General features: G+C 38.4%; 1 protein-coding gene across 3 annotated transcripts in view; it reads left to right on the top strand.

Annotated features, from left to right (window-relative positions):
- LOC116775796 (rho guanine nucleotide exchange factor 12) overlaps positions 1 to 27463 on the top strand; it is an 88354-nt gene that overhangs the window by 9395 nt on the left and 51496 nt on the right. For 2 of the 3 annotated variants that reach the window (XM_061525062.1, XM_061525061.1), the window contains 19 exons: positions 8732 to 8825; positions 10134 to 10277; positions 10353 to 10432; positions 11091 to 11181; positions 11380 to 11486; positions 12058 to 12516; positions 12726 to 12804; positions 12879 to 12985; positions 14222 to 14281; positions 14650 to 14747; positions 15176 to 15296; positions 15380 to 15443; positions 16431 to 16603; positions 16733 to 16875; positions 19208 to 19316; positions 19537 to 19648; positions 19889 to 20008; positions 20921 to 20980; positions 21296 to 21367. In XM_061525062.1, the coding sequence (XP_061381046.1) occupies positions 8735 to 8825; positions 10134 to 10277; positions 10353 to 10432; positions 11091 to 11181; positions 11380 to 11486; positions 12058 to 12516; positions 12726 to 12804; positions 12879 to 12985; positions 14222 to 14281; positions 14650 to 14747; positions 15176 to 15296; positions 15380 to 15443; positions 16431 to 16603; positions 16733 to 16875; positions 19208 to 19316; positions 19537 to 19648; positions 19889 to 20008; positions 20921 to 20980; positions 21296 to 21367 (2290 nt within the window). In that variant the 5' untranslated portion in view covers positions 8732 to 8734. The remainder of the gene's footprint in view (positions 1 to 8731; positions 8826 to 10133; positions 10278 to 10352; positions 10433 to 11090; positions 11182 to 11379; positions 11487 to 12057; positions 12517 to 12725; positions 12805 to 12878; positions 12986 to 14221; positions 14282 to 14649; positions 14748 to 15175; positions 15297 to 15379; positions 15444 to 16430; positions 16604 to 16732; positions 16876 to 19207; positions 19317 to 19536; positions 19649 to 19888; positions 20009 to 20920; positions 20981 to 21295; positions 21368 to 27463) is intronic. The other variant, XM_061525063.1, reaches the window with a different exon arrangement.

Here is a 27463-nt window from a genome sequence, read left to right as displayed (position 1 = left end):
TAAACACATCATCATGATGAACCGATAGGAATTTTTCAGTTAAAGTATCCAAGGATCGGGTGATGGCGGACACATGAGTCATTTCATTATCGTACATTGATTCGCTCGGGAATTATATTAAATCTAGAGTGGGGCTTCGTGAAATGTGTTGTTTGTACACATTGATAAAGACTTATAAAAACTTATTTGATAAAAGTGAATTAATAATGAGTATGCATCGAGTGTTCAATAGTTATTGACCGATAGTATAAATCGTTCACTGTTAACTTCTGTTCGACATAATCTGAGTATTGTTGTGTATGTGGTGTCGCGTGTCCGAGCTCACCGCAAGTCATTGTACCGAAGGCTGTGTTCTTTAAACATACAACACCACGAGTCAAGATTTAGGTCGTCGACTGTCGAATCCTTACGTGTTACGTGTTCATACAAGTCCGTACTCTGATGTCGTTATTATACTCAACATGAAGTTGTCCTGACTGACCATTTAGTTGAAAGCAGACTCTCAGGATTTGGTTGTGATCGAGTACTATTAATTCTAAATAACCCCTATAAAGGGATCAGTGTCATTGAAGTCAGTATGATAGTATAGTTATGGAAATCAGAATTTCCTCTTAATGATTGTCGAAACGTGTATTAATTTGGCTAGTTTCATGTCATGTGAGCTCGTTATAGAGTCGACAGTCGTCTGTCTCATACGAGAGTGTAGACAGGAATCCAGCACGGACCGGTACGGTGACCGCATTGACGTTAATATAATGTAACTCTCGTCACAATCACAATATGCACAAAATGACTTTATTAATTTAATTACATCTCCTGACATTGAAGAATACTTCGAGTTGAATATTCTTGAACTATGAACACAGCTGGAATTGTCATCTTATTTACTTGTCACTTATTTCTACTACATAGCTCAATAGTCTCTAAAGCTATTTACCATTATACATACGACAACTGCATTCATGGAGTTGACACTTAACGTTCAAAACGGGTGACCGAATAAACTAAATCATATAAATTAAACGAATCGGTACAGCTGGGAGTTCCAGCTGCTGAGGTCAACATATCATTAGGATCATATATAGGACGTTGAAATTTTGTATACACTCACGGTTTCTATATCTTCGGATATATAAAAGTCTATCTACAGAGGTTACATTATGTCACAGTTTCGTTAATTTATGTATGTGTAACATTTTTTTTTATAGATTACGTCAATGTTAGAAATTTTAATTAGAGTCAATTGTGAAATATTGAAATAGATTTCAGACATTTTGCGTGTCGTGTGAGTTGCCAAATATAATAATGAGATAAGTATTATAAGTATATATATATAAATACATACAGCCGATGAGATTGGTCATTCGGCGGCGGACTGTCTGTTTGTGTACGATTAAAATTATCATTTAAATGAACTGGTCCCTCATAACGAATACTAATGTTTTGTTGTACATTTACATGCAATATGTTGACTTGGTTACGTCTCTCTACACAGCATTCGACAATCTCTGGAATGATTCTTTGAGGGATTCGTAATAAATAGTATTTTAATTCAGAAAACCTAATGTGATATTCAAAGCAGCTCTAGACGTATTTTATATTAAAACAATATCGATCGTTTACTTCAATTAAAATTGAAATAGGAAATATACAAAGAAAAAACTTCATATCCCCGAGTTGGGTTTGAACCTGCAAACCCGGAATATAGCGTTCCTGTTGCTGAAACAATTAAACTATTGTGTCTATCGCTAGTTAAGACATATATCTCATATTTTACCGTGGATTAATTTATTGATTCTATAATTTTTGTTTTATAAAGTACATAAAGAAGAATGTCTTTTGCTCTATTTCGAATCATCCGAGTTCGTAGTTCATTTAGGTAGGTATATATTTGTAATGTCACCGCTCGAATAACTATTGGCACGAAGCAGACCCTTCAACTATTTATAAGAAACATGTTGAATAATTTGTATTTTAGTACACGTATATCCTGTTATATTAATTTGAAAGCATTTATTAATGTTATCGACATACGATTAGAAATCAACTTATCATACAACCCAGCGTAGGCTGTTGGAATGATTTACGTTCTATGTATTAGGTTAGTTTGCCATAGTAGACAAAATTCACCAGCAAATTAGTGGTGAGCAAGGTAAACAGTAGGCTGGTTGTCAATACGGGCAAACGGCTTCAGTCTCAACAAGCTCATAATGTTCCCCATTCATAAATCTCTGATGACGTTTCAAGGAACGCCTTCAAAACGTTTTGCACTTTACTGTTTGGAATGTATAAACTGGTACAAGCTTCGTGATGTTCATAAAAACGATTATGTATATGAATAGTAAACGTATGTATGTGTGTTACAGATTATTATACGAGTTATTTCGTTTATGTATTGTAAGAAAATATGAAAGGTTAACTCTCGATACTGTTTGAGTAGTTGTAAATAAATTGGTGCTATTAATTACTATTTTTTGGTAACAAAAGTTATTAGCAAATATTAAGTAATGTGTTATGAACGTGTCTGTTGAAGTTTTACGCTAAATGGTCACTTCCGGCGGCAGCAGATGTAACGTTTAAACGAATTATCTGTCTGAATTTTTGTGTTAATGCCTTTAGTTCCATATGATATGTAAGTAGAAGTAGATTTTGTTCCAAAGCATAGAGAAAGCATACATACGTTCTTTTTTACATATATATTTACCATTTGGGATATTAGTGGATATTTTCGTGTGTTTGTTCATTAAAATGTTTATTTAACTCTTTAACCGACTCGTTGATATTCACTGTCGCATGTCGGGCGTTACATCGGTATTCAAGGAATGATTGCGATCAGCTCAAGTTATTTGTGAAAATACTATTTGCATGTTCCGCCTCACTTTCCCTTGATGTTTGGACTAACGTAACATTAATCAAATGTATTAAATAATGATTAAATATTTGTAGACATAGAAAAGCTTCGGATGTATCATCCTTTTAACTTTACTACATGTTAATTTTGTAGATACTACATAGTTTTTTTAGATCTATATGAAGAAGAGCAAATAAATAAATAAATATGAAGAGCAAATGTAAGTTTGTAACAATTTGTATGTGAATTTGACTATTATACATAAATAGACGAGATTATATACATCGGGTTATTTTAAAAACACTTTTAAAAGTATAAAAATATTTTTGTGAAAAAATATAATATTCTTTATCTTTAATTTTGTGAGCCGTTTGATTCGCTTGCATTCCATACAGTAGATAGTAGTATGTGCAATAAAATTAGACAATTTTAATAAATCATAAAAAACTTGAGTCTAGCCTCAACTATTCGCTAGTCTACATAAGTTACGTATGATAGTCTATTAGTCTAGACTGCAGACGGAGCCAGACGCCAACAGACGGAGATGTTATACATAATATGACATGAATTGTATCGAATACTGTTATTGTACTGGTCCAGAGTCCGTACAGCGTTACGTACTACACGCGCTGATACCAGTCTAACAGTTTACATATAAAATATATGTCTTAATTTATATGATAATATGAATTTGATTGCCTCATTCTTATATATTGTATAATGTAATATTATTTGTTATTTGCATCATGTCTAATATAGAGCGTCTAGCTAATAATGTCTGTGAACATCATATGAATGCGTTGGTTATTTATAATTAGACAACATTATTATAAATATTCTATTCTAGAATTAGTTTTCATCTAGTTTTTTTTTATTTTACGAATTTTTTTTAACGCCGAGATATGTAAACGTCTGTCAGTTTGTCACGTTGTTTGTCATTTGACTTCGTTGGAGATTGTCATATAGATATTTAAAAAAACATGAATATACGTATATATAATTGTTATATATATATATATGTGTATATTATTAATATCGTTCGTCTGCAAAAATGCTTATACTGTTATTTTTGTCCCTTTTTTGTTATGTAGATATTATATATAAAATATATGTATTAAAGTGTATAATAATATAAATTTCCTAATTCTTTTTTGTTAACGACATTTAGTCATAATATTGTGTGCATTATAATAACTAACGATAGGAATGTAATCAATTGAAATACCTGCGCGTGCGTCAAAATAGTTGTTTCAAAATAGACGGCGTTGGAGGTGGACAGCTGATGTTGACAGGTGGGACCTGGGACCTGGGAGACAGATCCCTCTGACATAGGACGTTATTAACAGAGTGGGTGACGTGATACACCAGAACAGAAACATAGTTTACATACTCGGGAACTGCTCTTAAGACTTATACATCACTAGATGTCAGTCTCGTTCACTTTATGCATTCTAAGAATAAATACGTACATATATATAATAATACCAATAAAACATGATGCTCCTTATGACATTAAACTCTTAAAACGACTGCTGTGTCATGTACATATGTAACTAGTATGACTTAATTATATTAAGTGTAGAAGAAAATAAAATATTATTTTAATACGAACATGACATTGTATATATACTGTGATGAGGTATATACATACATATTATGTAAATATATATATGTGGATAAAAGTCATGTGTCTGTTGGTAGTACAAAACAATATTGCTATCGTGGTGCGTAACCTGTCTGTTTGTCTGTCGTTCCGTTTGTAAGACATTGTCATTGGAAAGGCTGAACGGATCTCAAAGGGATTTATTTATTCTGAAGATACGTTATCCTCGAAATTAATGGTTTTTGGTAGCTTTAAATTAAGTAGGTGAAAAACTAATAAGCAATATTCAGTAATGATATAAATATAACAATCTACTTTTATACAAATAATGCGAGCGAAGTCGTAGACAAAAGCCAGTTGTAAGATTAGAACGTTCGTTGTAGGCGTCAGAAGAGATTGTTTTTCCTCTCGTCTAATAATACGTCAATAGTATGTTTGGACGAGTTCTAACATTTTACAAAATTAATTTCACGGATTGAGACTCTCCAAAATGAGTGTCAACCATTCGACGGAGCGGAAACGCACGGACTGACGGTTTGACGTTTTATTTATGATCGTGATGGTTATTACTAGATGATGATTTTACAACACATGTCGACTACGTGAAGGGTTTGTGATAGTGTGATGTCGAACAGTGTTACTGTTATAATATATATGGCGATCAGGTAGAGTAATTGTTATTCGGAATTCAGTAAAAGCCATTCGTTGTTTACTATGTATAGTGTATGGTGCGGATAGTGCGCAATATGCCAAGAATACAATTTTCTCAATCTGTCATAAAGCACAGTTTGAATTGATGGTGAGGAATAAACGATGACGCGTATTAATGATACAGCCATGAGTTATACCATTTATAAGACGGAGGTGTATTTTATGAAAATTAATGTACGAGACCTCATTATGAAATGTAGTTGTGACGTAAACACGTTTAGACATATCGCTGTTTCATTGAACTGTTTAAATTATATTACTATGTTGTTTAAGAGTTATCTCCTAGAATATCGATAAACTGAATATTAATCCTCCTTTGGCTAGTTCAGACCTTTTGAGTTCACTCAGAGGCAGCATTAGGAAATACTTTTATTATATAGTAAACTATATATACATATATTTGTAAATTTTCTTATTCTTGTTTACAAATTCGTGCTCCAGTAAATAAATTTCCAGTCATAGCTCAAATAACGAAACAGCTAAATGTCTATGACAGATCGCTGTGCTAAGCAGGACGAAAAGGAGAAAAAAAAAATTACCATTTTGTGTTGTGTTAAGACCTAATAAATTTTATGTTTGAATATATACAATATTAAAGAACACGACAAAAGATTAAAATATATATTTTGGAATAGAATACTCCGTCTTACACGACCACAGAGACTGTTTTATTATATTCTAACTTTATATCTGGTCGGTTTAATATAATTATTTAAAACATTATTTCAAACATAAAACAACTTTATATAATTATTAAAATATTTATTCAATATGATGTTCTTAATGATTTCTCCTCGCATCTCAGAACTGGGAGTATCTAAGGTGGATCAATCCTTAATTTTTCAGGGATGTAGTATTCATGAAGAATTGTCTATCAGTATAACATATCTAGAATATGAATTGTAAGGAATTTTTTTTCTATTATTCTGAGGCGAAAAACAGCATCGTGTCGTAATATTAGAATGGTTAATGTTTGTATGTATTTCGAGACATTACTATTTTTTACGATGCATTTTTTTACAACAGCCATAATGGTAACATTTTAACAGATCCATTTACACTGGGCCCCGTTGTGGTATTATGTAATTTGAACTTTATTCTAGAGATGTAGGACACAAACTTGCACGTCGACAGTTTAAGTAAATGTATATTCGTCAATAAAAATATTACAACCTCATACGCCGTTCCTTCAACTTTAATGTTTAAATAAAAAACGCACGTTTATGTTTGTTTGAAATCAACATTCTGTAATATCATGTGTGATTTTTCTTCCGTAATATATTTATCAGTATTCAGTAATTTTGATGTCTTATATATATAATTTTTCCTGGCGTACCTGGTGCTCTGGATGGATGCAATTCAATAAGGAAGATGGTTGGCAATTATCTAACACTTATTATGCTCTTTTTAAAAATATAAAATCCTTTGACACGACAGCACTGCCAGGTCTGAAGACAGAGTAGGCTGCGTCCAAAGCAATACGCTAGAAAATTAAGCAATCGTTGGCGGCAGATCACAAATAACAAGCCCTACTGACAGACATTTTCATTTTGTCCGTCAGTAATCACGGTTGCTCTAAACTCTAAAGTAACCGAAACGTCGAGTTTAGTATAATGATAAATGCGCGGAGTGTATCCGAAAATCATAGTTTCATGGCAGCGGAGATTGATGGCATCATAGCTCAGTTGATGAAGCGGTTGGTTTTGAAGTATTGAAGAATTCGTATTGACGAATTAATTTTATGTTCATATATGACTCAATTTACATTTTGTAGGTGGTAAAGCCTAGCTGTGGTCATGTAATTACAAATTGTACATGGGCTGGCTGGCCAACCGGGGAAGTATCACCCTTTCACAGAAGATCGGCGTGAAGTAGCCTTTAAGGGCTGCGTTTCGTCTGATGATTGAGAGAGCCGGTTGCTCTTTCCATATTCCCACCTGTTTCTGACATTAACTTATTCCCACCCTTCCCTATTCCTAAAAAACCAAGGTTGGCAACGCATCCGCAACAGAGATGTTGCGGATGTCAATGAGCGAAGGTAGCTGCTACCCACCAAGTAGGCCGTCTGCTCGTTTGCCACCTTTAACATAAAAAAAAACAATAGAAAACACAGAATTAACAACTTACGAATGATTTGAATCTGCAACCTTCGGAACACCTCGTTCCGGTCGCTTTAAACATGACTTTGTTTGCAGTTAAATTCTTTTAATAATTTTTAATTCTTTTATTTAAGTGATAAAATTTTCCTTCACAGACCAACTGTGTAAACTGCAATTTCAAGGAAAGATAAGGTTCATTGAATCATATTTGATAAGGAATACATTTAAGTTATATAAGAGCTCGACTTTTCTGACGTCTGGTTAACTATACATAAAAACTAAATAATTAAACAAAAAAGTACTGACGATACTTGCAATTAAAAAAAACAATAATAAAATACAACATTTAATGTCACATTGACATATAAACTGTGGTCTTCACTCAGACGGCTCGGACGATTCACATCTTTTTTAAACGTAAAATTAGTTTCTCTACTACATTGCAAACAATTCACGAATATTTCCTAAATAATTTGGTCGTGAATGAAATCTTTTTTTACAGTTTTTTTGTCGTAACTACTCACTTTGCATGCTTAGAAGTTAAAAATGTTTCTTAAGCGTAAATACTAATAAAAAGAAATGTTTTAGATAAGGACTTAGAGAGTTAGATGAATGTACTGGGGTTTATAAATGTGGTATTTATTGAACTATAATTTAATTAACTATACATGATGTTTGAAAAAATTTTACCTTTTTGTCTTCGCACTACCTTAGCCCATAAAATATACCATCTCTCAACTTTACTGTATTCTCACTTACCGTAGCGTGACGGTATACGGCCCATAGCCTTCCACTTTAAACAAGTCACCTTACACTGGTAGAATTTTTTCAATTGGACCAGTAGTTATTGAGGTTAGCGTGAACATACAAAAACGTCAGTTTTCTATAGTTTGTATTTATGTCGCCAACAAATCCATGGCGTAGTATTAATCAAGAACTTATTATTCCCTTTATATTTCTCAAAAATCTAGAATTGGGATGTTAGATGTACATTTACTAGAGTTTTCTACGTATATAGTACATGGTATAGTGTTATGTGGTATAGAGCCTAGCTATGGTCAAATTATTGCAGCTCGAACATGGGCTGGCTCGACCGGGGAAGTACCACCCTCTCACAGAAGATCGGCGCGAAGTAGTCTTTACTGGCTACGTTTCGTCCGATGAGTGAGTGTTGCAAATTCCCTTTTCCCATCATATTCTGTCCTTTCCCTTTTCCCTCCCTTTCCCACTTCACCAATCAAGGGTGGCAACACATCCGCGAAACTATGTTGTGGTTGTCCATGGGCGACGGTACTACTTCCATCAGGTAGGCCGTCTGCTGTATTTTTGTCACTATAACCGTCCCTTCGGAAGTTACCGCTTTATAGAGCTATTCAAGCATGTTCCAAACTATGGTATCTATGTATATTTAATATTGCGTTCAAGTGGTGGCACGTCTGATTCCTCACAGCTTGGTGTCTGTTGCAGGTGATGCTGGGAGGGGCGGGGCCTGCGGGGGGCGACGACCTGCTCACCGTCACCGTCGTCAGGGACGAGCACGGATATGGAATGAAGGTCTCAGGTACTGAAGACGTCGTCGTAAAGGCTGAATTGTTGCATATGTCACATCCCAAGTACTCGCTTACTTAGATGAATATTGCTTTTTAATTATGGACACCTAATGTTATTAATGTTTCTGATGAACTGACACTTAAAATTTCTGCGTTTCCTCTGAAAAAGTACAGGTATCCATTGAAAACTAGAGGCGATTCAGCTTAAAATGTTGAGATGTATTTAGTTTTCCTCTTCGAAACATTCCTGGTAACAGATGTTTCAGGCCTATTCTCTAATTCCATTCTCTGACGAAATTCTTTTGCAGTTAACTATATAAGAGTCCATGTCTCCATCTCCATAACTGCTGGTATTTTCATGTTTCTCCGTTCTCATAACTTCTTCAGTCCTGTACAATTTACCTACGTTATAGTGATGTGTAGCTCTGTACTCCAATATTTCACTATAACGTGATGTGATGTGATCTGTGGGCCATTTCCGCAGTGACTGATATATTGTTTTCAGTTTTACTGTCATCTTGGTGTAATTATGTTTTTAACATTAAAGAGTGTCGATACATTTTAATTTACTGTTATCTCTCCACCGCTTCCACACCGATTACCCGTCGAGTGCATGGTCGTATCCCTCTTCTTAAACACGCGCACGCTAGTCCACGCATACTATTTAACGCTACATTCAACATGCAAATCGTGACCTTTATCTTTCCGCATAAAGAAATTTCAAAGCAATTACATTCTGATATTGTTTGAAGTCTCTCATAAAATGTGAAAGTGTTTCTTCACTGTTCCATATAAGTTTGTTTTTCTCGTTGAAAGCGAACACGCGCCCGTTGACCGTGTAGCTTCATATGGAAAAAGTTTTCAAAGCATCCATTAGTGATACAATATGTTTATTAATGTGAGCAACTTCATAAAAAACATGATATCTCTGTTATTGACATTAAATTAATCAAATTGAAAAACATCATTATCATGTAAAGATTTATAACATTATCTTTATTTGTTTATAAACTTAAGAAAATTCGATAAGCGAAAATTATTATTTGTATCGCAATACCTATCCTGTGAGAAGTCGAACTGACCCGACTTCCTATTACTTGTTATTTTGCATATTTACGAAATATTAAAGTGCAGTGCATAATTACTGTCGCACACCGGGTGGGTTAGCGAGGAGTGAAAAATTCACATAGATCGGGGATTTGATGAGAAAACATACACAAATAAACTAAACCGAGGCTTTAAATACAAACTGCTTAGGGTACTTCTAGTAATTTCTTCTTTTCTTCAAACAACTAACTGAGTCAAATCCTGTAATCCAGGTGACAATCCAGTGTACGTACAGTCGGTGAAGGAGCACGGGGCCGCCTGGCGAGCTGGTCTCCGAGCCGGAGACCGCATCCTCAGGGTGGACTGCGTGCCCGTTCACAAGTACGCTCACCAGCAGGTCGTCCACATGATCAGAGGTGAATATCATACCCATACATCCGTCATATTGATGCAATGTCGAATGTGACTATGAGTTGTGATAATGTTTCCAGCGAACCCCAGCACGGTGTTGACCGTGCAGCAGAACACGTCCCGTCTGAAGACACCCATCACAGCTCCCGTGCCGGTTAACGTGAGCACTGTATTACATAAATTCATCAAAATCATCCTTAACATAATACCTACACCACTTGTTTATTGACCGTCCATCGTGAATAGCAACAATTTGCCTAACGATCTTATTTGACATATTTATTTAGTGAGATATGAGCGATACTATCAAAATATACATGTGATATGTTCTGATATGTATCAAGGGGTCACGTTATATCTTATATAAGATTACATCTTATGTGAAGCTCCAATACACTTGTGTCAATATATAATAACTTTAAGGCCGCTAGTTGCATCCATATTTGTTTAGCTCTGTTTGATATCGGCTGTTTAATATTTATTTTTATCTTAAATAAATATCACGCGATTATTATAATTCGTTTTAATAAGTTTGAATATTCGTATACACATTAAATTCAATAAAGTGAGTAACTTCCTTTTTTCCCTTAAATTGAAATATCGTAGAGGCCACTGCCTCATTCACTAATGAGAGATATAAAATTATTGAAATCTGATGTACTACATTTAAATTTTACCGTTAATTTTTCCTCATGCAACGAGAGCTACATAAAAAAACCAAGTTTATATTAATTTATTCCTCGGTATAGAAAACACTCCCTTGATATTAATTTAATCTTAGCGACGTGGATGGTATATAATGTTGTCTGTGTGTGAAGTCCGAGAAGCAGCGGCAGTTGGAGGTGTCGAAGGCGCAGACTGTGAGGCTGATGTTGGAACAGGAACAGAAATACATCCGGGACTTGAGAAGTGAGTTCCAAACATTATAAGCCAGCTGTGTGTAGTCCCTCAGACACACACACACACATCTCAGACAAGAGAATACAGTCACACGGGATTCAGTGCTGCCATGGCAACAGGAGAATCCTATGTTACAGACTAGACTCAGCCGTTTGTTATGAGGATACACGACTATACTGACAGCATCACTATGACGTACCTTTACAGATGACCTGCTCAAGGTACCGGATGTGAGGAAACAGGCCCAGCTGGAGTCCGCGGAGCAGAGGTGCTCCATACTACAACACGAGATAGACACCATCATGGCCACACAGGTAAGACGCGAGCAGCGCCGGAGGATGAGGTAGAGCTCACCAACACACTCGCACCACACAGCAGATAGGGACATGTTGCGGCATTACTGCATCACTTTTTTATTTGTCGGTGTTGCTAGCAGAGAAAAATACAAAAAAAAAATATACGTACTTGAGTAAACCAATTTTAAAAAATACATACTAGATGTTTTTTTTGTTGTATTTTTCTTATAATTAAGGCGAAAATAAATTATATCGCGTTGATAATGATCCAATGTATACTAATCTATTAACGGAGTCGCAGTCGTGTCGTCCCCGTGTCGTCGGCTTCTCTGCATGTCTTTTTTTAGCACATATTTTCAAATTGCTGTAATATTTCATATAAATCTCTCGCATACTTTTATTTTGTTTCTCGTTCGAACGCTATCAAATTTATATCCGCCTTCGCTGTCTATGTTTTATTCCTTAGATGACTTTATGCGCTTCTAAAGTGGGTGTAGATTTGACGAAATTATTTCTATTAAAACCGAATTGGTTCCTATGTATATGGAGTCATTAGAATCTCCACCCACGTAACAAACGTCCCTTCTAGCCGGACGCCGCGCCGCTTCCCACTACTCCGAAGCTATCCCGGAAGGACCCCGACCGAGTCAACAGCGGCTTCCTGTCGGCTCTGCCGCGCTCGCTCAGCAATCTCACGGGACAGAGTCTCAGGAACCTGCGCCAGAAGAAGGACCAGCAGCTCGTGAGGCAGAACTCGGACGACAGACACAACCATTCCGCGCCCGCCGTGCCCACCACCTGCCTCGACAACACCCCGCCGCCACCGCTCCCGCCACGCAGGCCGACCCCAACTACCCCCACCCCCACCCCCACCACCACCGCCAACAAGCCGGCCAAGTACAAGAAATATCCCGCCCAGCCCTACTCCGCGGACAAGTTCCGGAGATCCTCCCACTCGCTGGACGGGGAGCTGGACGGCCCCGAACCCAACTCGATAGCCCTACAACTATACTACCCGCTGGTGAACGCCCCGCCGCCGCCGCTGCTGGTGAGACTGACATGTTGTTACTATCCCCGCCCGGACACGCTGAAGCTTCCTTCACTGTAGACATCATGTAGTAGTTTCTGGCTCTTAGTGTTCATGTCTATCATCACGTGTGTTCCATCCTTAAATTCTCCACAGTGACTAACTCTGTGATGTGTTGTAGGAGTCGTGTCCAGGTCTGTATGTAATGTCGATCCTCTCTCATCGCACAGAACGACAGCCGCGGGTGTGTGCCGGTGCTGCACGTGAGGAGCCAGTCGTCTCCGGAGCACCTGGACCACGAGCCGCGGAGTTTGTATACATTCCGTTACATTCATTCTCCATAATAAGTATTACGCTATTATTTTCTGGCACCTGTTCCTCAGCGAGCGCCCTGTCTCCGCCCGATAGTGAGTGTTGGTCGGGCGGCTCTCCCCCGCTGGTGACTCCGCCCCCCGGGACCCCGCCGCCGCCCTATCATCACCCCACACAGGTACTACTATATAATATATAGGGTTTTCCATTAAGGGCGCTTGATCGTGCAGAACTTCCATCGTAGCGTGTGCTGTGTGGCACGTAGCGCCGTCCTGTTGAAACCACGTGTTGTCCAGATCCATATTCTCGATTTCAGGCCAAAAGAAGTTGGTTATCATCGACCGGTATCGCTCACCATTGACGGTGACGGCCACACCATTATCGTTTTCGAAAAAATACGGACCAATCACGCCTCCGGCCCAAAATCCGCACCAAACAGTCACTTTCTGCGGGTGCATTGCCACTTGGTGAACCTCGTGTGGATTGGTCTCGTCCCAAATACGGCAATTTTGCTTGTTGACATAGCCATTCATCCAAAAATGCGCCTCGTCGCTGAAGATGATTTTTTTGCCAAAATCGGCGTCAACTTCCAACTGCTCTAATGCCCAGTCAGCGAACACACGGCGCTGTCTATGGTCATTAACCTTGAGCTCTTGGGTCAGCTGGATCTTGTACGGGTGCAGGCTCAAGTCACAACGCAAAATTCGCCAAGTTGTCGTCTGCGAAAGGCCGAGTTCCTGTGCGCGACGCGGAATTGACTGCCGCGGGTTTTCGAGGACACTGTCGCGCACAGCAGCGATATTCTCGGCAGATCTCGCGTTACGTTGACGCACGGGAACCGGCTGATTGTTAACTGACCCGGTTGACTCGAATTTGTCCACCAATCGACGGATAGTCGACTCGGCAGGACGATCATCGCGACCGTAAAACGGGCGAAGTGCGCGGAACGTTGCTCGAACTGAAGACCCATTTTCATAAAACAATTTTATGATTTGCACGTGCTGCTCGACACTGTAACCTGCCATGGTGGTTTGGGAGGACGGAATGAATATAACACACTGCATTTGACAGCTGTCACTCAAACAACATGGCCGCAATCAGCTGTCAAAGTTCAAGCGTCCCTATTGGAAAACCCCTTATAACGCTTCATTATAGTGAATTAATAATTGTACACACTTAATCACCGAATCTGTCACTCGTGTCCGTACTGTAAATTTTATACACAAAATTTAACGTTTTTAAAAATAAAAGATAAATATAAAACTTTAATTTTATTTACAAAACACAAATCCGTTTTGTTAACAAATCACGAACCGTATTCATATCCCCACCAGTGTGTCTGGTCACACTGAGCCCTGCCAGCTGTCCCCGGCTCCATCCTAGTGTTATGTTAATGTCCCCGGTGTTCTTCCAGCCGTGCGCCGACCCTCAGCGAGCCATCATATCCATGGAGGAAGACGAACCGCCCAGCTCGGTGAGTATACACTACTACACTCATGACAACGGTTACGGTGAGTCAGGAGCCGAGACGCACACGAGATATATCGCGGACATCAATCTTCGGATTACCAAATCCGAATCCGGGTTAACTGTTATATAATGAGTTTATTATTATTATTTAACATTTTAATTTTTTTTTGCTGAACCAGAATAAAAACAAATTAATATTGTATTTATTATTTTGCATATACTTTATTTGTTAGGTTATATTACATTTTTTATCTTTTTTATTTTCCCCCTTCCATTACATTAATAATGGAGTCATATTAGTAAATTTATAATCACTGACCCTACATCGGTTATCATTCCCCGCGTGTCTAGTAACCCACGTATCTCCCCCAGGAGTCGTGCGCCCCCGGGCCGTTCTCCAGCTTGCAGTCCGTGCTGGAGTCCCGCGCGCGGACCGCCGTCTTACTCAACTGGCTGCTAGCTGAGAGTCGGTCAGTATACACACTCACACACACACACACATATATACATGCGTATCTCTTATGGTTGTGTTGGTAAGCAAATAATGATGTGTACTTGAATTAAAATTCAAAATATTGCATTTACAGTGAAAAATAAAGCGACAGTATTATGAACGGCAGTGAGCTTAACCTGTAAAGCGATATTTCGAAGGTCGCAGGTTCGAGTCCCGCTTTTAATTGAATATTCGTTGTACTGTCGCTATTTTTAATTTTAATTCAAGCACGCAACGCTTCCTTAATGCTGAAAACGTTTGTTGTTTGTGAGTTATTCATCAGTATTGCAAAAATGCAAAGAAAGTCATGGAAACGTAGCAAGTATAAATCTCTAACGTGATGGAACTCCTATAGAAGTTGAATGTGTACCGCGTGTAACCGCTGTCTCGTGTGTTCGTGCCCAGGTGTGCTAGCGCCGCCCTGCTGCTCCTGCTAACGGACGCCTACCGAGCCGCGCCGCCGCCCGTAGCGGCTCTACGACGCTGGGCCTACGAGATCCACTCCACCTTCCTCATGCCGGGCGCCGTACGTACATCGTAGCACCGCTCTACGTCACTCGTAGATGGACTGTTCATTCACTCATACATTTCTGTGTCTGATTGTTCCAGGTGCTACAACTCACCGGCGTGGACGAGAACATGGCCAACGAGATAGAACACGTGCTGGTTAACGGTCAGTGAGGAACTCGTGGGAGTGTTAAGTTATCTCATGACGATCATTCATTAAGACATGATAGTAAAGTAGTGCGCGGCCGGGCAGAGGGGAGAGCTTACAAATAAATCATTCTCAATCCCACAAACCGAGTTCGTAACTGACATAAATATTAACAACAGCAAACTAACATGACGGATATGTTACATATATCTCTAGAGCTTCCTGTGCTATACAAAAGAATGCTAAGTAAAATTTACTTCAAAAATCTTAACACCTTAAAAGTTCTGTCCAAATTTTATATCCTTCAAAGTCATTATAAGTAATAGCAGCTCGTAGTAGGCGGCCTGTGACGCTCGGGCAGGGTAACTAGTGGGGCTGCGAGGATGGCCCCGTATAAACATTTGTTTGACGAAAATGATGTTTAACACTGGAAAAGAAAAAAGATTAGGAAATACGTTCTGAAAGGCTTCTTCGAGTATGCGCGCACATTGGTCATTAAGTTACTTTGTGTTGCCTTGTTACACTACTACAGCGATTCAGTTATACTACTTACTCTATGTACAACTCAAAATGTGGACTTTTTTAATGGAAGTTTATTTCCTTGTGTCGATTTTGTGTCACGTTTTAATTTAAGCCAATGTCGATCCCAAATAAATAGATGGCGCTGTATCACCCGATGTATTCACTGGACTTTTAATTTATGTTCGAGGTGTTTTACTTTATCTTCAACTTCAGCGATTTTTCTTAATACTTTTACTACGCTATTCTATGGTAGAGTTATTTCTCTTCAATAGTACTAGTAAAACAAAGTTTATTCGGTTACTTAGGATGCGAGTGATGTTGAATCGATTTGTGATATTTCAATTGAATAAAATAATTTGTTTGACGTGGCGTCGGACGCTTGGACTATAAGTGTACTGTAGTATATAATACAATACTCGGAGGTAGATACGGGACTTCTAAGTCGTTGTCCAGTTTTGACGACAATATATTCTATGTTAATAGAATTCGACAAGGAGGAGCTTCTGCGGAACGTGTTCCGTAAAGCGAGGAGACAGGCCAAGGAGCAGCTGGCGAGGCAGCTCAGCGAGTTCCAGGTGAAAAGACAGGTCGGCCTCGCCACGCTCTACGGACCAGACGATAGAGTGCTGCAGCGCTGCGAACAGGACAAGCAGCAGGTGAGAGGACGCAGGTCCACACGCGGCTGGCAAAAACTCATTGATATCCAGAATATCTATAATGTGAACCATTGGCCGCTTGTTTACATTCTTTATCTAGTCTCGTTGGCTCACTTGTTGTTATGTTAGGAGCTGGCCGTGGTGGAGCGCATCATGTGCGGTCGTCTGCGGGCCATGTCCGCCAACGGGACGTCGTCGGTGGCGGGGGGCGGGGACGCGCAGTCCGCGCTGCTAGCGGCCCTGGTCACCGCCGCGCTGTGTCTACAGTGCAGGTTAGAGACACGCCACATAATACGGAAGGACGAGTGCCAGCAGACGGGCTCGGACGGAGCACGCTGCGGTACTTACACCGCACATGGTGTTTGCTTGTATATAAGTATTTTGCCACAGTGACTGTGTTATATATGGCTGAATACATTATGTCTGTGCGTGATTGTAAGCAACGGAGGTATGGTCATCTGTTTTAAAATACATAAAATAAATAAGTAAACAAATGTTGTATATTTTTTGTCATAATTATGTGTATATAGAGAGAAGTAGGGAGAAGACTCTTGTATGGGAGTATCTGAGGTGTGCTTGCTGTGAAGATGTTACGATTATTTACAAAATATTCTTGTAAATAGATTGTTGTCTGTGTGTTGTCCGGATATATATATATATATTAAAATTACAATCATTATTATTAGTAGGAGAGTAAAGAAGTTTTATTTGTGGTGGACATAAGAACAAGTGCTGTATTTCATGGTTCCTCTCGTGTAATTTTGGGGTCGGCTCATGTAAAAGCTAGCCTATGTCCTTCGCCAGTGTTCTATCTATCTCTATAACAAAATTCATCAAAATTGCTTTCATGGCGTGAAGAGGCAGCGGACAGACAGAGTTACTTTCACATTTGTAATATTCGTAAGGATGTTCGAACTTATGTTAGTCTTCACACCGTATCTGCTGAACGGATTTCAAAGCAATTAATAACGATTTAATTCTTTTTCATTTCATTTCATTAAATAAATATGTCTATAGCTAATATTTATTCCAACTTTCTATTCAGTTCTGATGCATCACATAACATGTGTGCAGTTTGAAGTTACACAGTCGACAGATGTCGCTGTCGGTCGCTTAGCGTACATTTAACTCAAACACACATTACTTTTCTCTAAATCAAATTCTCAAGTCCATATAGACGGAGCCGCGGCGTAAACCTAGTTTGTAAAAATATTTATCACCATCGGCGGCTACCTGCACCGTGTGTCGATACTCGATAGCTGGCGGACGTGAGCTGGATATTTAGGAATTATTATCAACATTTAGCATTTATTGAGTTCGTTATTACTTCATTACTGAATAATACAGAACGTCGCTGCCAGCCTTATACACACGAGCTCGGGTTAGTGTGTGGATGTTGGTCAGTGACAAGACGTAATCATTTGAAAAATACACGTGTCTTATGTATATGTATATATATGTGTATGTGTGTGTGTTTGTGTCACTGTCATTATGTGTCCTCTCTAGAACTACACTGAAAAGGATAAATTATAACCCATATGTCATTCACAATTCACATGTACATACTTAGAGTTCTTAATAATAATAAAATATCAATAGAAATCCTCTCGTTAAGATATAAGGGGAAATGATTTAATGATTGTAGCAACAAAAATATGTATTAACTTTTAATTTAAAGTAAAATATGTTTTTTGGATACAACTACACGATTTAATTATAGTTATATGCGAAAATCATAGTATCATTTTAAGTATGTACTAACGGAAATCATAGATAGCATTATATTTTTAATTGTTATAAAATACATACATGTATTTGTAATTTAAAATATTTTTGTACTACGATAATTACATGTATCAAAATGGAATGTCGTCATTTGTTCTGTCAAAGTCAAACGAGTGTCATTAAACGTTAAATATAAAGCGAACGACAGGCGGGGGGTAGACCGACATTACTGTGACACCTCAAACATACAGGTTGAATGCGTCTCAGAGCTGTTGCAGTTATTGTCAGTGTGTGACGTTGGTCGATAGCTGTGATGACAGAAGCTATGGTCGCGCGTAGGGAAGCCGTATAATGTACGATAAGAAGCTCGCCGCCAAGACTGTGGATGCCAAGGATCTGGATCACAGGAGATGGTGGCACAGGAGGAGTAGAAAGAAGTAAGGCGTACAGAGTAGGACAGGAGATAGAAGTAGACTTGATCAGTGACGGCTCATGTTAGGTCGTAAATGTTATTCAATATTATTGACGTGTTGCGTATTACGTTTAATGTACGTTAGATATGTACGGCACAGTGCAGGCCGAGTGACACACTGGCCGTACCTCGTGACACGCCGCGGTTGGAACGTTTCAGACAATAGATGTATCTTAATTAGCCGTAGTAAATGTGTTTTTAGTCTGACGCTTCGATAACAACGAACGCGGTAGTGTATTAGTTCATATGTAACAGGTTTTAAAATTGACGTTTTTTATTGGCTTAAAATAAATATAAGTAGAAAAAAACGACAAGGTTTAATGTTGTGGTTGAAGTAATGTGCTAGTAACAAATGAATTAATAATTAGTTAACATATCGTAACATTTTGGTAACGTGTGTCGTGTAGACCGGCGTCCGTGTTGGCGGCGGCGGGCGGCGCGCGAGCCTCCTTCCTGCAGCGTGAGAAGCCTTACAGACAGAAACTCAAACAGATCGCCAAACAACAACCGCAACCGGTGAGTGGACACAACGACACACGACGACACACAACGACACACAACGACACACAACGACACACAACGACACACGACGACACACAACGACACACGACGAAACACATCGAAACACAACGACACACATCGGCAAACCTCGTCCACCATCACAAATACTATTCACATTACATTATCTAAGTCTCTGTCGCTTGTTTTGTTTCTGTATGTCTGTCTGTTTGTTCAGTTCGTGGTCCGAGGTCACCACCTCCAACTCCAAGCCCTCACCTCTGTGGCTCACTGTCACCACTGCGACCTCGTCATCTGGGGTCTCGCTCCGCAGGCCTATGTCTGTACAGGTCAGTCTATATGATAATATACAATAATTCCGTACAACCTTGCTTCTAATACGAGAGAACTGTCGAATCAAAACTTGCATAAATAGAAAATATAGTGTAATGAGTTTGTCAACGACCTGCCACCGTCGACAGATCACGTTCCTTTACTTTCCCAACAAAGATATGGTAGCTCGTGTTATTGGTAAAGCATTATTTCATAGTATAGTTTCTGTTTTAATCTGTACGGCGTGTGTGTGTCAGACTGTAAGCTACGCGTGCACCGCTCCTGCGCTCGCTCCGTGGAGGAAGGCTGCTGCCTGGACGGGGAACACTCCAACAACCGCATCTCCAGGTTCATGGAGAGGATACATCCGCTGCCCGGTACGTACTTGCATAACACAACATATACATATCAGAGGAAGGGTGACTCGACACTAATGATAGTTGAATGTCTGTAGACCATATAATAATCATATAAATAGGCCAACATTACCTGGACGAGATACATGCGTTTGGTGACGAGCGTTCTGAGAGTAAACATCAGAATGAAGACAAGATAAAAGAAATCGGAGCTGGCGTCAAGTAGCAGCGCTTGAAGGAAATCGTTATACCAAACACACAGCGACCCTGAGAATACATATGGGGAACGAACGTCCTGCTGACATGAGTTGGAGAAGAGAACAACATCCACGGATGATTAACGTCGAGAGGGAATCTCCCCCTGGAACCACCGCAGAAAGCGTCAATGACGTCGAAGATGACTTTCTGGCAGATTGGAAGAGTGACAGTGCTCAAAGATTGCGAACTGACTGACAAACAAGAAGGTGTCCGACGACCCTCAAAGACAAAGATGTGGCCAACTACGAGCTGGAGTGTTGTTTTACCAAAACTCACCACGTCGCTGTCGTGATAGCTAAATTACCTGGCAAAGGCTGGCTCCCAGCTAAATATTTCACGAAGACATTTTTTTTTCAAAGTGAATTATGGTTTTATAACGAGATGGGCTAAACGTCGTTCCTTTTAAATATGCTTATTTTCATATTAATTATTATCACTTCGGATCACCCATTCTAAGTTTTAGTGAGTACTCGAACAATGAATCGCTAGATATGATGATGAAAGTTCAATATAGGAAAAAATGGAAAACAGTGAAAAAATATATTTCAATCATCACGACACAAGCAAAGTGTCATCACGATCGGCTTAGGGCTGAGACGAAACAGGAACAGACATAACGAATATCTTAAGTATTGACTTGACAGAGGAATATTAGTTAATAATGTGTGTGTTCAGGTCAGGACTCCAGCGAGAAGAAGTCGAGGAAGTCGTCGGGGACGGCGCACTTCCTGAACAGTGAGTACACACATACATACATACATACATACTGGTGTTATAGACTTGAACGATAAACTTTATAACAACGACTTAGTAAGTGACACCGAGAGACAACACTTGTATTTAGGTTATTTTTGTAAAATATGACTGTCTTCTACTGTGGAGGCGAATATCATGTGGACTTAAACCAGTTGTATTTTGATAGTCGTTCGTATATTCTAATCCACACCATTTTCTGTAACTATAATATTCGTATGCCTGGTGATGAGTTTCTTTCTTGATCTCGTGCGGGGTTGTAAGTGATTGTATATTACATGTGTCCGTGTGTTGCAGTGGAGCGCAGTTTCCGTAAGATGGAGGACGACCCGCCCTGGGACAGCTCGCTCAACGCCACGCAAACACAAGGTAACATTTAAATATTACTCTAGCTCAGATGACTCCTTTTCTCCAGCTACCCTCTGATCCACTCCTAATTGTTTTTCCACATTTCGCTTCCATAACAATATCATTTTTAGCTCATTCTGTCGATTTCCTTAAACTTCATGTATGTTTAGATCGCGATATTTTTTTCTAAAGTAAAACGTTTATTTAGTACTGACAGTGTTTTATAATGAGCTCTTCAGTGGCGTGATGTTCCGCCGCTTACTGTCTCCGTGCTCTTGTCGTGACATATCGGTATATGTTCCATACTACAAGGCAAATTGTAACATTCTTATATTAAAATGTAACAAAGAACGAATAATATAATTTAAGACTATAACATAAAAAATTTCCTCTCAATGATTTTTCTGATAACAAAGAACTACATTTTGCTCACAAAATATGTAATAGCTATTTATATTAATTTTGCGCTATTATTAGTGATAGGAAATAGCTTCTCAATGTTCGGAGTTTACTCTGTGTGCAAATTGTTCAGCGATCTGTTTTCTAGCTGATGGATCCGATCTCCCTCGCACCGCATCAAATATATTGAGTCCAGCTACACTCACTATCAGTTCAGTTGAGAAGGAGTTCAGTGTCCAAGAAATTATTAATTCCGATGTTTCTTAAACTGGAAGACTAGTTGGGTTTCTCTGGTCACCACTCGTTTGTTCTTCTTTGTTTGTTCTTCAGCTCCTAGTAATGAACTGACAGCTTTGAATCCAATATTCGTTCAGTAGTCTAGGGTTCCTCCTCCGGTCACACAGTCAGGACTCTTGGCTTCTCGGGATAATTGTGTCCGATGTTTCATACTCTGTCTTTATATATCTGTTCCATCATTTCTTTAACCTTCATTCAGTTCTTCTAATGTTTTGGTCCATATCTCCTGAGACTTTGTCCTCGTCTCTCCTTCTTCCTCCTTCGAGGAATTTAAAGGGTTTGTGAGAAATGGTCTCGCCAGGACAAAAATCCTCTGAACCAGAAAACACTTCCTTCTGATTTCATTCATCTGACCATCGTTCCATAAAGAGGTAATTACAGCAGTTTAATAACGTTTAGTGAATTGTAATTCAGTAATTAATTATTGAGAGGCGTATCGATCGTATGTGTTGGATGTAAAATATTTTTTGAAATATAGACAAAAAAGATTTGAAAATTTCGTATAAAAAATATAGAATTAAAATATTAATCGAAAAACAGGATTCGAACCCGAGACTGGAATATTCTTTCAATATATTTTCTATATTAGAAATGAAATTCTAGTATTTAGCTTAAAGTTGGCATATGATATTGAGGAAGTGTTTTAAAATCCAGTCGGTAGAGTCATACACAACATCATCATGTACATTCCGATAGCTAATAATAATTCTACTAGAAGTTATATTTTGAGCCAAAAATACAGAAAATACACTTCAATATACATTGCCAAAATAAACCGATGGACAGTTTGAGCTGTAGTCGTGTTCACATCAACCGATGTAGCACGACCTGTTCCCTGTGGATCAGGTACGGTGTTGCGGGTCTTGTTTAGATGGTTGAACATACCGATATCGGTGGTGACTCTTTTTATCATTACTTCAATATAACACGCCCTTAAAAAATAATGCAAATAATAATGATATCACAAGTAAGGAACATTAAAGGTTGTTATCGGTTGATGCATATTGCTAAATGCATTCTCTATATATATTAAAACGTAAAGTATTCAACAAATACATATAAATGACTAATTATTTATTTTTTTATAACAATTGTACATGACTGACTATACAGGATGTTTTCTTCACTTTTTTTTATTATAATAATTAGAATATATATATCCATATATGTGTATATTGTATGTCAGTACACGCTGTATGTGTGTGTCAGATGCTATTTCGGTTGTTCTGGTGTAGTGTTATTTTTAACTCTAACATTAATTGTTCCGTCCGTAGATGACGCGCTGTCCAATAGTGTTGTAGGAATGTCGGCCCGGCGCTCGACGGTCGCACGGACTATAGAACGGGGTTCGACACCCGGAAGTGACAGTCGTGCGTCCGATGATAACAGATCGTATGGACGGGGTGGTAGGGTGGTAGGTGGTAGGAGCGTGGTAGGTCGTCGTGAAAGACGGCTGAAGTTTCAGACTGATGGAGTATCGCTGGAGGCGGCGCGCGGTTCGGACGCGTTGTGAGTGAGATTGAACAGAGTGAGTGTTGAGAGTGTTGATATAAAGAGTGACGTGAAACAGTTTCAGGTTGTGTTCGTATAATGATACACACATACATACATACACACATATATATATATTTTAGAAGTTATTTAAAATAAAATAATTAGTATTTATTTTGATAACCGCCGCTCCGATATTTGTTTTCCTCGCGAGTTGACTTATATTATAGCTACAGTTGAGGCGTCGCCGTATCGAGCGGTGATAGCACGCGTTATTACTATATTATCATTGTTTTTTCTGTGAACGCGGTATATTTATTTCGCTCCTCATATATTAAGCCGTAGTCGTCCGCGTCGCGGTCTCGATCCGTTTAACAAATAGGATTATTTTCCTCGGACGCGCCTCATGTGCATAACTTGTTAAATACGGCGGAGGTTGTATTGTCTTCGCGTTTCTATGTCACTTGTTGTTTTTTATTGTTGGCGATGACTGCGGGAGTGGTGAGGGGGTTACCGTGCTAGAGATTGTAAGATATACATACATTTTGTAGCCGGTCATTAATAAAATGACTTGATAGTTGCGCTGGAAGACCTGATCTCGGGAACATCTCTCTCGACGTGTTCCTAATACTACAACTCTTTTATTCTTTTACTATCTCTTCCTATCTTCTTCCATTATATCATGATCAGCCATCAGCTCGTCCTTGTCCCCTCAAGGTCTGTGACGGATGTTATCACCAGCTTTGTCTCCAGTTCCGCTAAACCTATTTGTAAGCTTATTGTTTGTTCTCATTCATGGCTGCGGAATTATATAATACATTGAATGTATGTTTTGTATATGACAAGATAGTTCCTAAACTGGCTGCTGGTGTCGGATTGTATGTTTGTATTTGAACGTATACAAAGACGTATCTCCTAAAACTGAAATAATCGTTTACTCATTCTATATATATTGTTATATTCCGTGTTTCTGTTTGTTCGTTTATAGAAATCTGACTAAGCGATAGTATGATCGTCCGATACAGTGTCTCAGTTTAGAAAACAGAATCGAAATAAGTGGCGTTTTGGAAGTAGAGATTTCGTTATCAAGACACGCGGACACAGTTAAAGCTTCTTGAAATTTGTTAACATAAAAGAAAAAAGTTTTGTTTTGGAAAAAAAAAACTTAGTTTTTTTATAAGAATATTACAATTCATAAATTTTTCGAAGTAATAAGGCTGTTGAAAATAATTAATATTGAACCCATTAGGATCATCTTCAGCTGATTAATTATGTTTAAAATATTTCGATCTCCAAATGACCTTGGACAGCATCCAGTGATACGTGTAACTGTTTAGGAGAAATGTCCACCAACAGACAGACAGAGGCATATCAACAGGATGAGATACTGGCATCCCACTGATACCAACACACAGACATACATACATATATTATATAGGATACGAAAAATAAAAGCTTCACTGAGAGAAGGCTATTTGTTGCTTTCAACTTTTGTACGCCTCAAACCATTTAGAACAAGATCAAAGAAAAATTAATATCAACGGGTTGTTGTTAAAAAATTACAAACAAAAATTAATTATAATATATGAAGACATGAATCAGTCACATAGCATTATGTGGAGTTTAAAATAATGTTGTTTTAATGATATCACGCTCGGGTCCGTTTGTTTACGGAGAGACGATTATAACACCGCCTGCCTCGGGTCTGTTGTTCAAATGTATTAACAGTGGCCGGGAGCCGCCTGATAACTGACGCTAAGGTCAAGGACGCTCACACTGATAACGCTACCTGACACACGAAATTGAAGTATTTAGGTCGAGGACCTCTGTGAGGTTGTTCGTTAAATGTCTCATTCCTGCCGTTTCGCTTGTATCAGTATTCCATTTCCTAACAGTAACATGTTGGACATTATTTATAATATTATTGTAGCTCGGGTGTTGTATATACCTTAGTATCGTTTAAATCGTGTAATTCATAATGATGCAGTCGGAAATGCAAACGACTCATTGAAGCATTTCTTTAATCTCGTCAAAATTGTTATAAAGCTGTGTACGTGGTCCGGAAACATCCGAGGGGGGAGAGTTCGCCCTCGCTCTATAAGAATAATGACTGTTTTGAAAACTTGGAGAGTTTGTTTGTTTATTGATCGTCGTTTTTATTATAAGGAGACGAGCGCAGTCTGATCTGGAAACTTGACATTCATACTGTATTATACGTTTAGTATACCGTCACTAAGATATGTTTTGTATGTCTCATTAGTAATGTAACAGGGACAAGGTCGAATATTAGTTTCGTTACAAACTAATATAATGTCGTCCGTGTGTCGGCGTCGTCCAGCAAACTATAATATAGCTTCCGCACTAACTGTGACTTAGATCGATGGCTAGCACATACCTATAGCTAAGTAATAGATGATCGTGTAAATGAACTAGTAAGAATACTTTTATCTAATCTATATAAAAACTTTCCTGTTTTATTTCACATGTTTATATCATCGTTATATCCATGCGTGAAGTTCCTTTGATTGTCATAATAAATATAGTAATATCTTAATGTGGTAACATCTATGAAGAGGTAATCGTTTGAGTGATGTATCAATACATTCAACATAAAACGTTGAATGAACGGACCAGGTTACTATTTACAGAGCCGTGTGTTGCTCGCATAGAGAGTACGGACAGAACAAATATTATGAAAAATGAATTTATATGTAATGATGAAATGTTATCTCTTGTTTTGGACATATTCAAATATCTTTTAATCTATCATTAGTAACAACAGTTGTAGAATAACAACTGTCGAACTCTAGAAGGCCCTGGTGTTCCTGCATCATTACTAATCTATAGATTAAATTACAATTACATATTAACTTATATATATATTTTGATAATTGACTTAAAAAACGCGAATATGTTAATTATTAAATTTTTAAGAAACAATCTTTTTTGTTGTGTTTGGTTTGTTGCACTAACGGGGACATTGTTAATATATCTAGCGAGGCGGTACCAGTGCCGGTTATCAGCTGTTTATTATATACAAAAGTTCGTATTAATTATTGTGGCCTGTTGGTTGTATGTTTGTCTGTCCCTACACATCAAACACGTGCCGCCTCCGAGTTCCGGTCGCCCATCGATCTGAAGACCGTCCTATTTACGTACCCGCTACCAACACTATGTTATTTGACGAACACACAGTTTGAATACATTCACAAATATTATATATCTCCCTATTAAAGACATGTTTAAAACTGTGCGCCAGCTGGAAATAGCTTTAGAACTCAAACTAGTTTTGAAATCATTTATTCGTATAGTACATTAAAAATATATACACTAATAGTGTTATTTTCTAATTTGATTGTATTAAAAACAGACGGCAGTACTCTGGACGGTTCTATATAAATATAAGCATGAACATGTGCGGTTGACTATATATAAAGCTGATAGTGTGACACGAGAGGTGTACTGAGAGATGACATCCGATTCATGGCAGATCGACAGACAAGCCGGCAATCCTCTGAGACACTAATCGTACAGTATTGAATACGTTATTATAATAATTATGTAAGTCAAGTGAGCTTTGATTTTACCAACTTAATGACGTGGGCTTCACGTTCAGAACTAACGTTCGTCTGTTTATCCTTTTACGTATTTTGACTTGTCTATTATTCTCGTTTCATCCGGCTGCAGTAAAGTGTACGTACGCTGTACTCTTAATAGACGTTTTAGCATCTCTGATTTTTATTTTCATTACCGCGTGTAGTCCAGAGTCTAGTGGCTGTGTGGATACTCGCCGTCCTTTTATACGATTAACGTAATCTTCTGGACCAGTGATCTGTAAGCTTTCCGGTAACGTAACTTATTATGTACAACAACTGTTGTACATGTGGGTATGTGAAGTGAGTCTAGACTATTACGATATTATCGGGATGA

Source organism: Danaus plexippus, chromosome 27, assembly GCF_018135715.1.
Source record: "Danaus plexippus chromosome 27, MEX_DaPlex, whole genome shotgun sequence".
NCBI classification, from domain to species: domain Eukaryota; kingdom Metazoa; phylum Arthropoda; class Insecta; order Lepidoptera; family Nymphalidae; genus Danaus; species Danaus plexippus.
The sequence above is the reverse complement of the archived record's forward strand: the minus strand, read 5'-3'. Positions and strand labels throughout refer to the sequence as shown.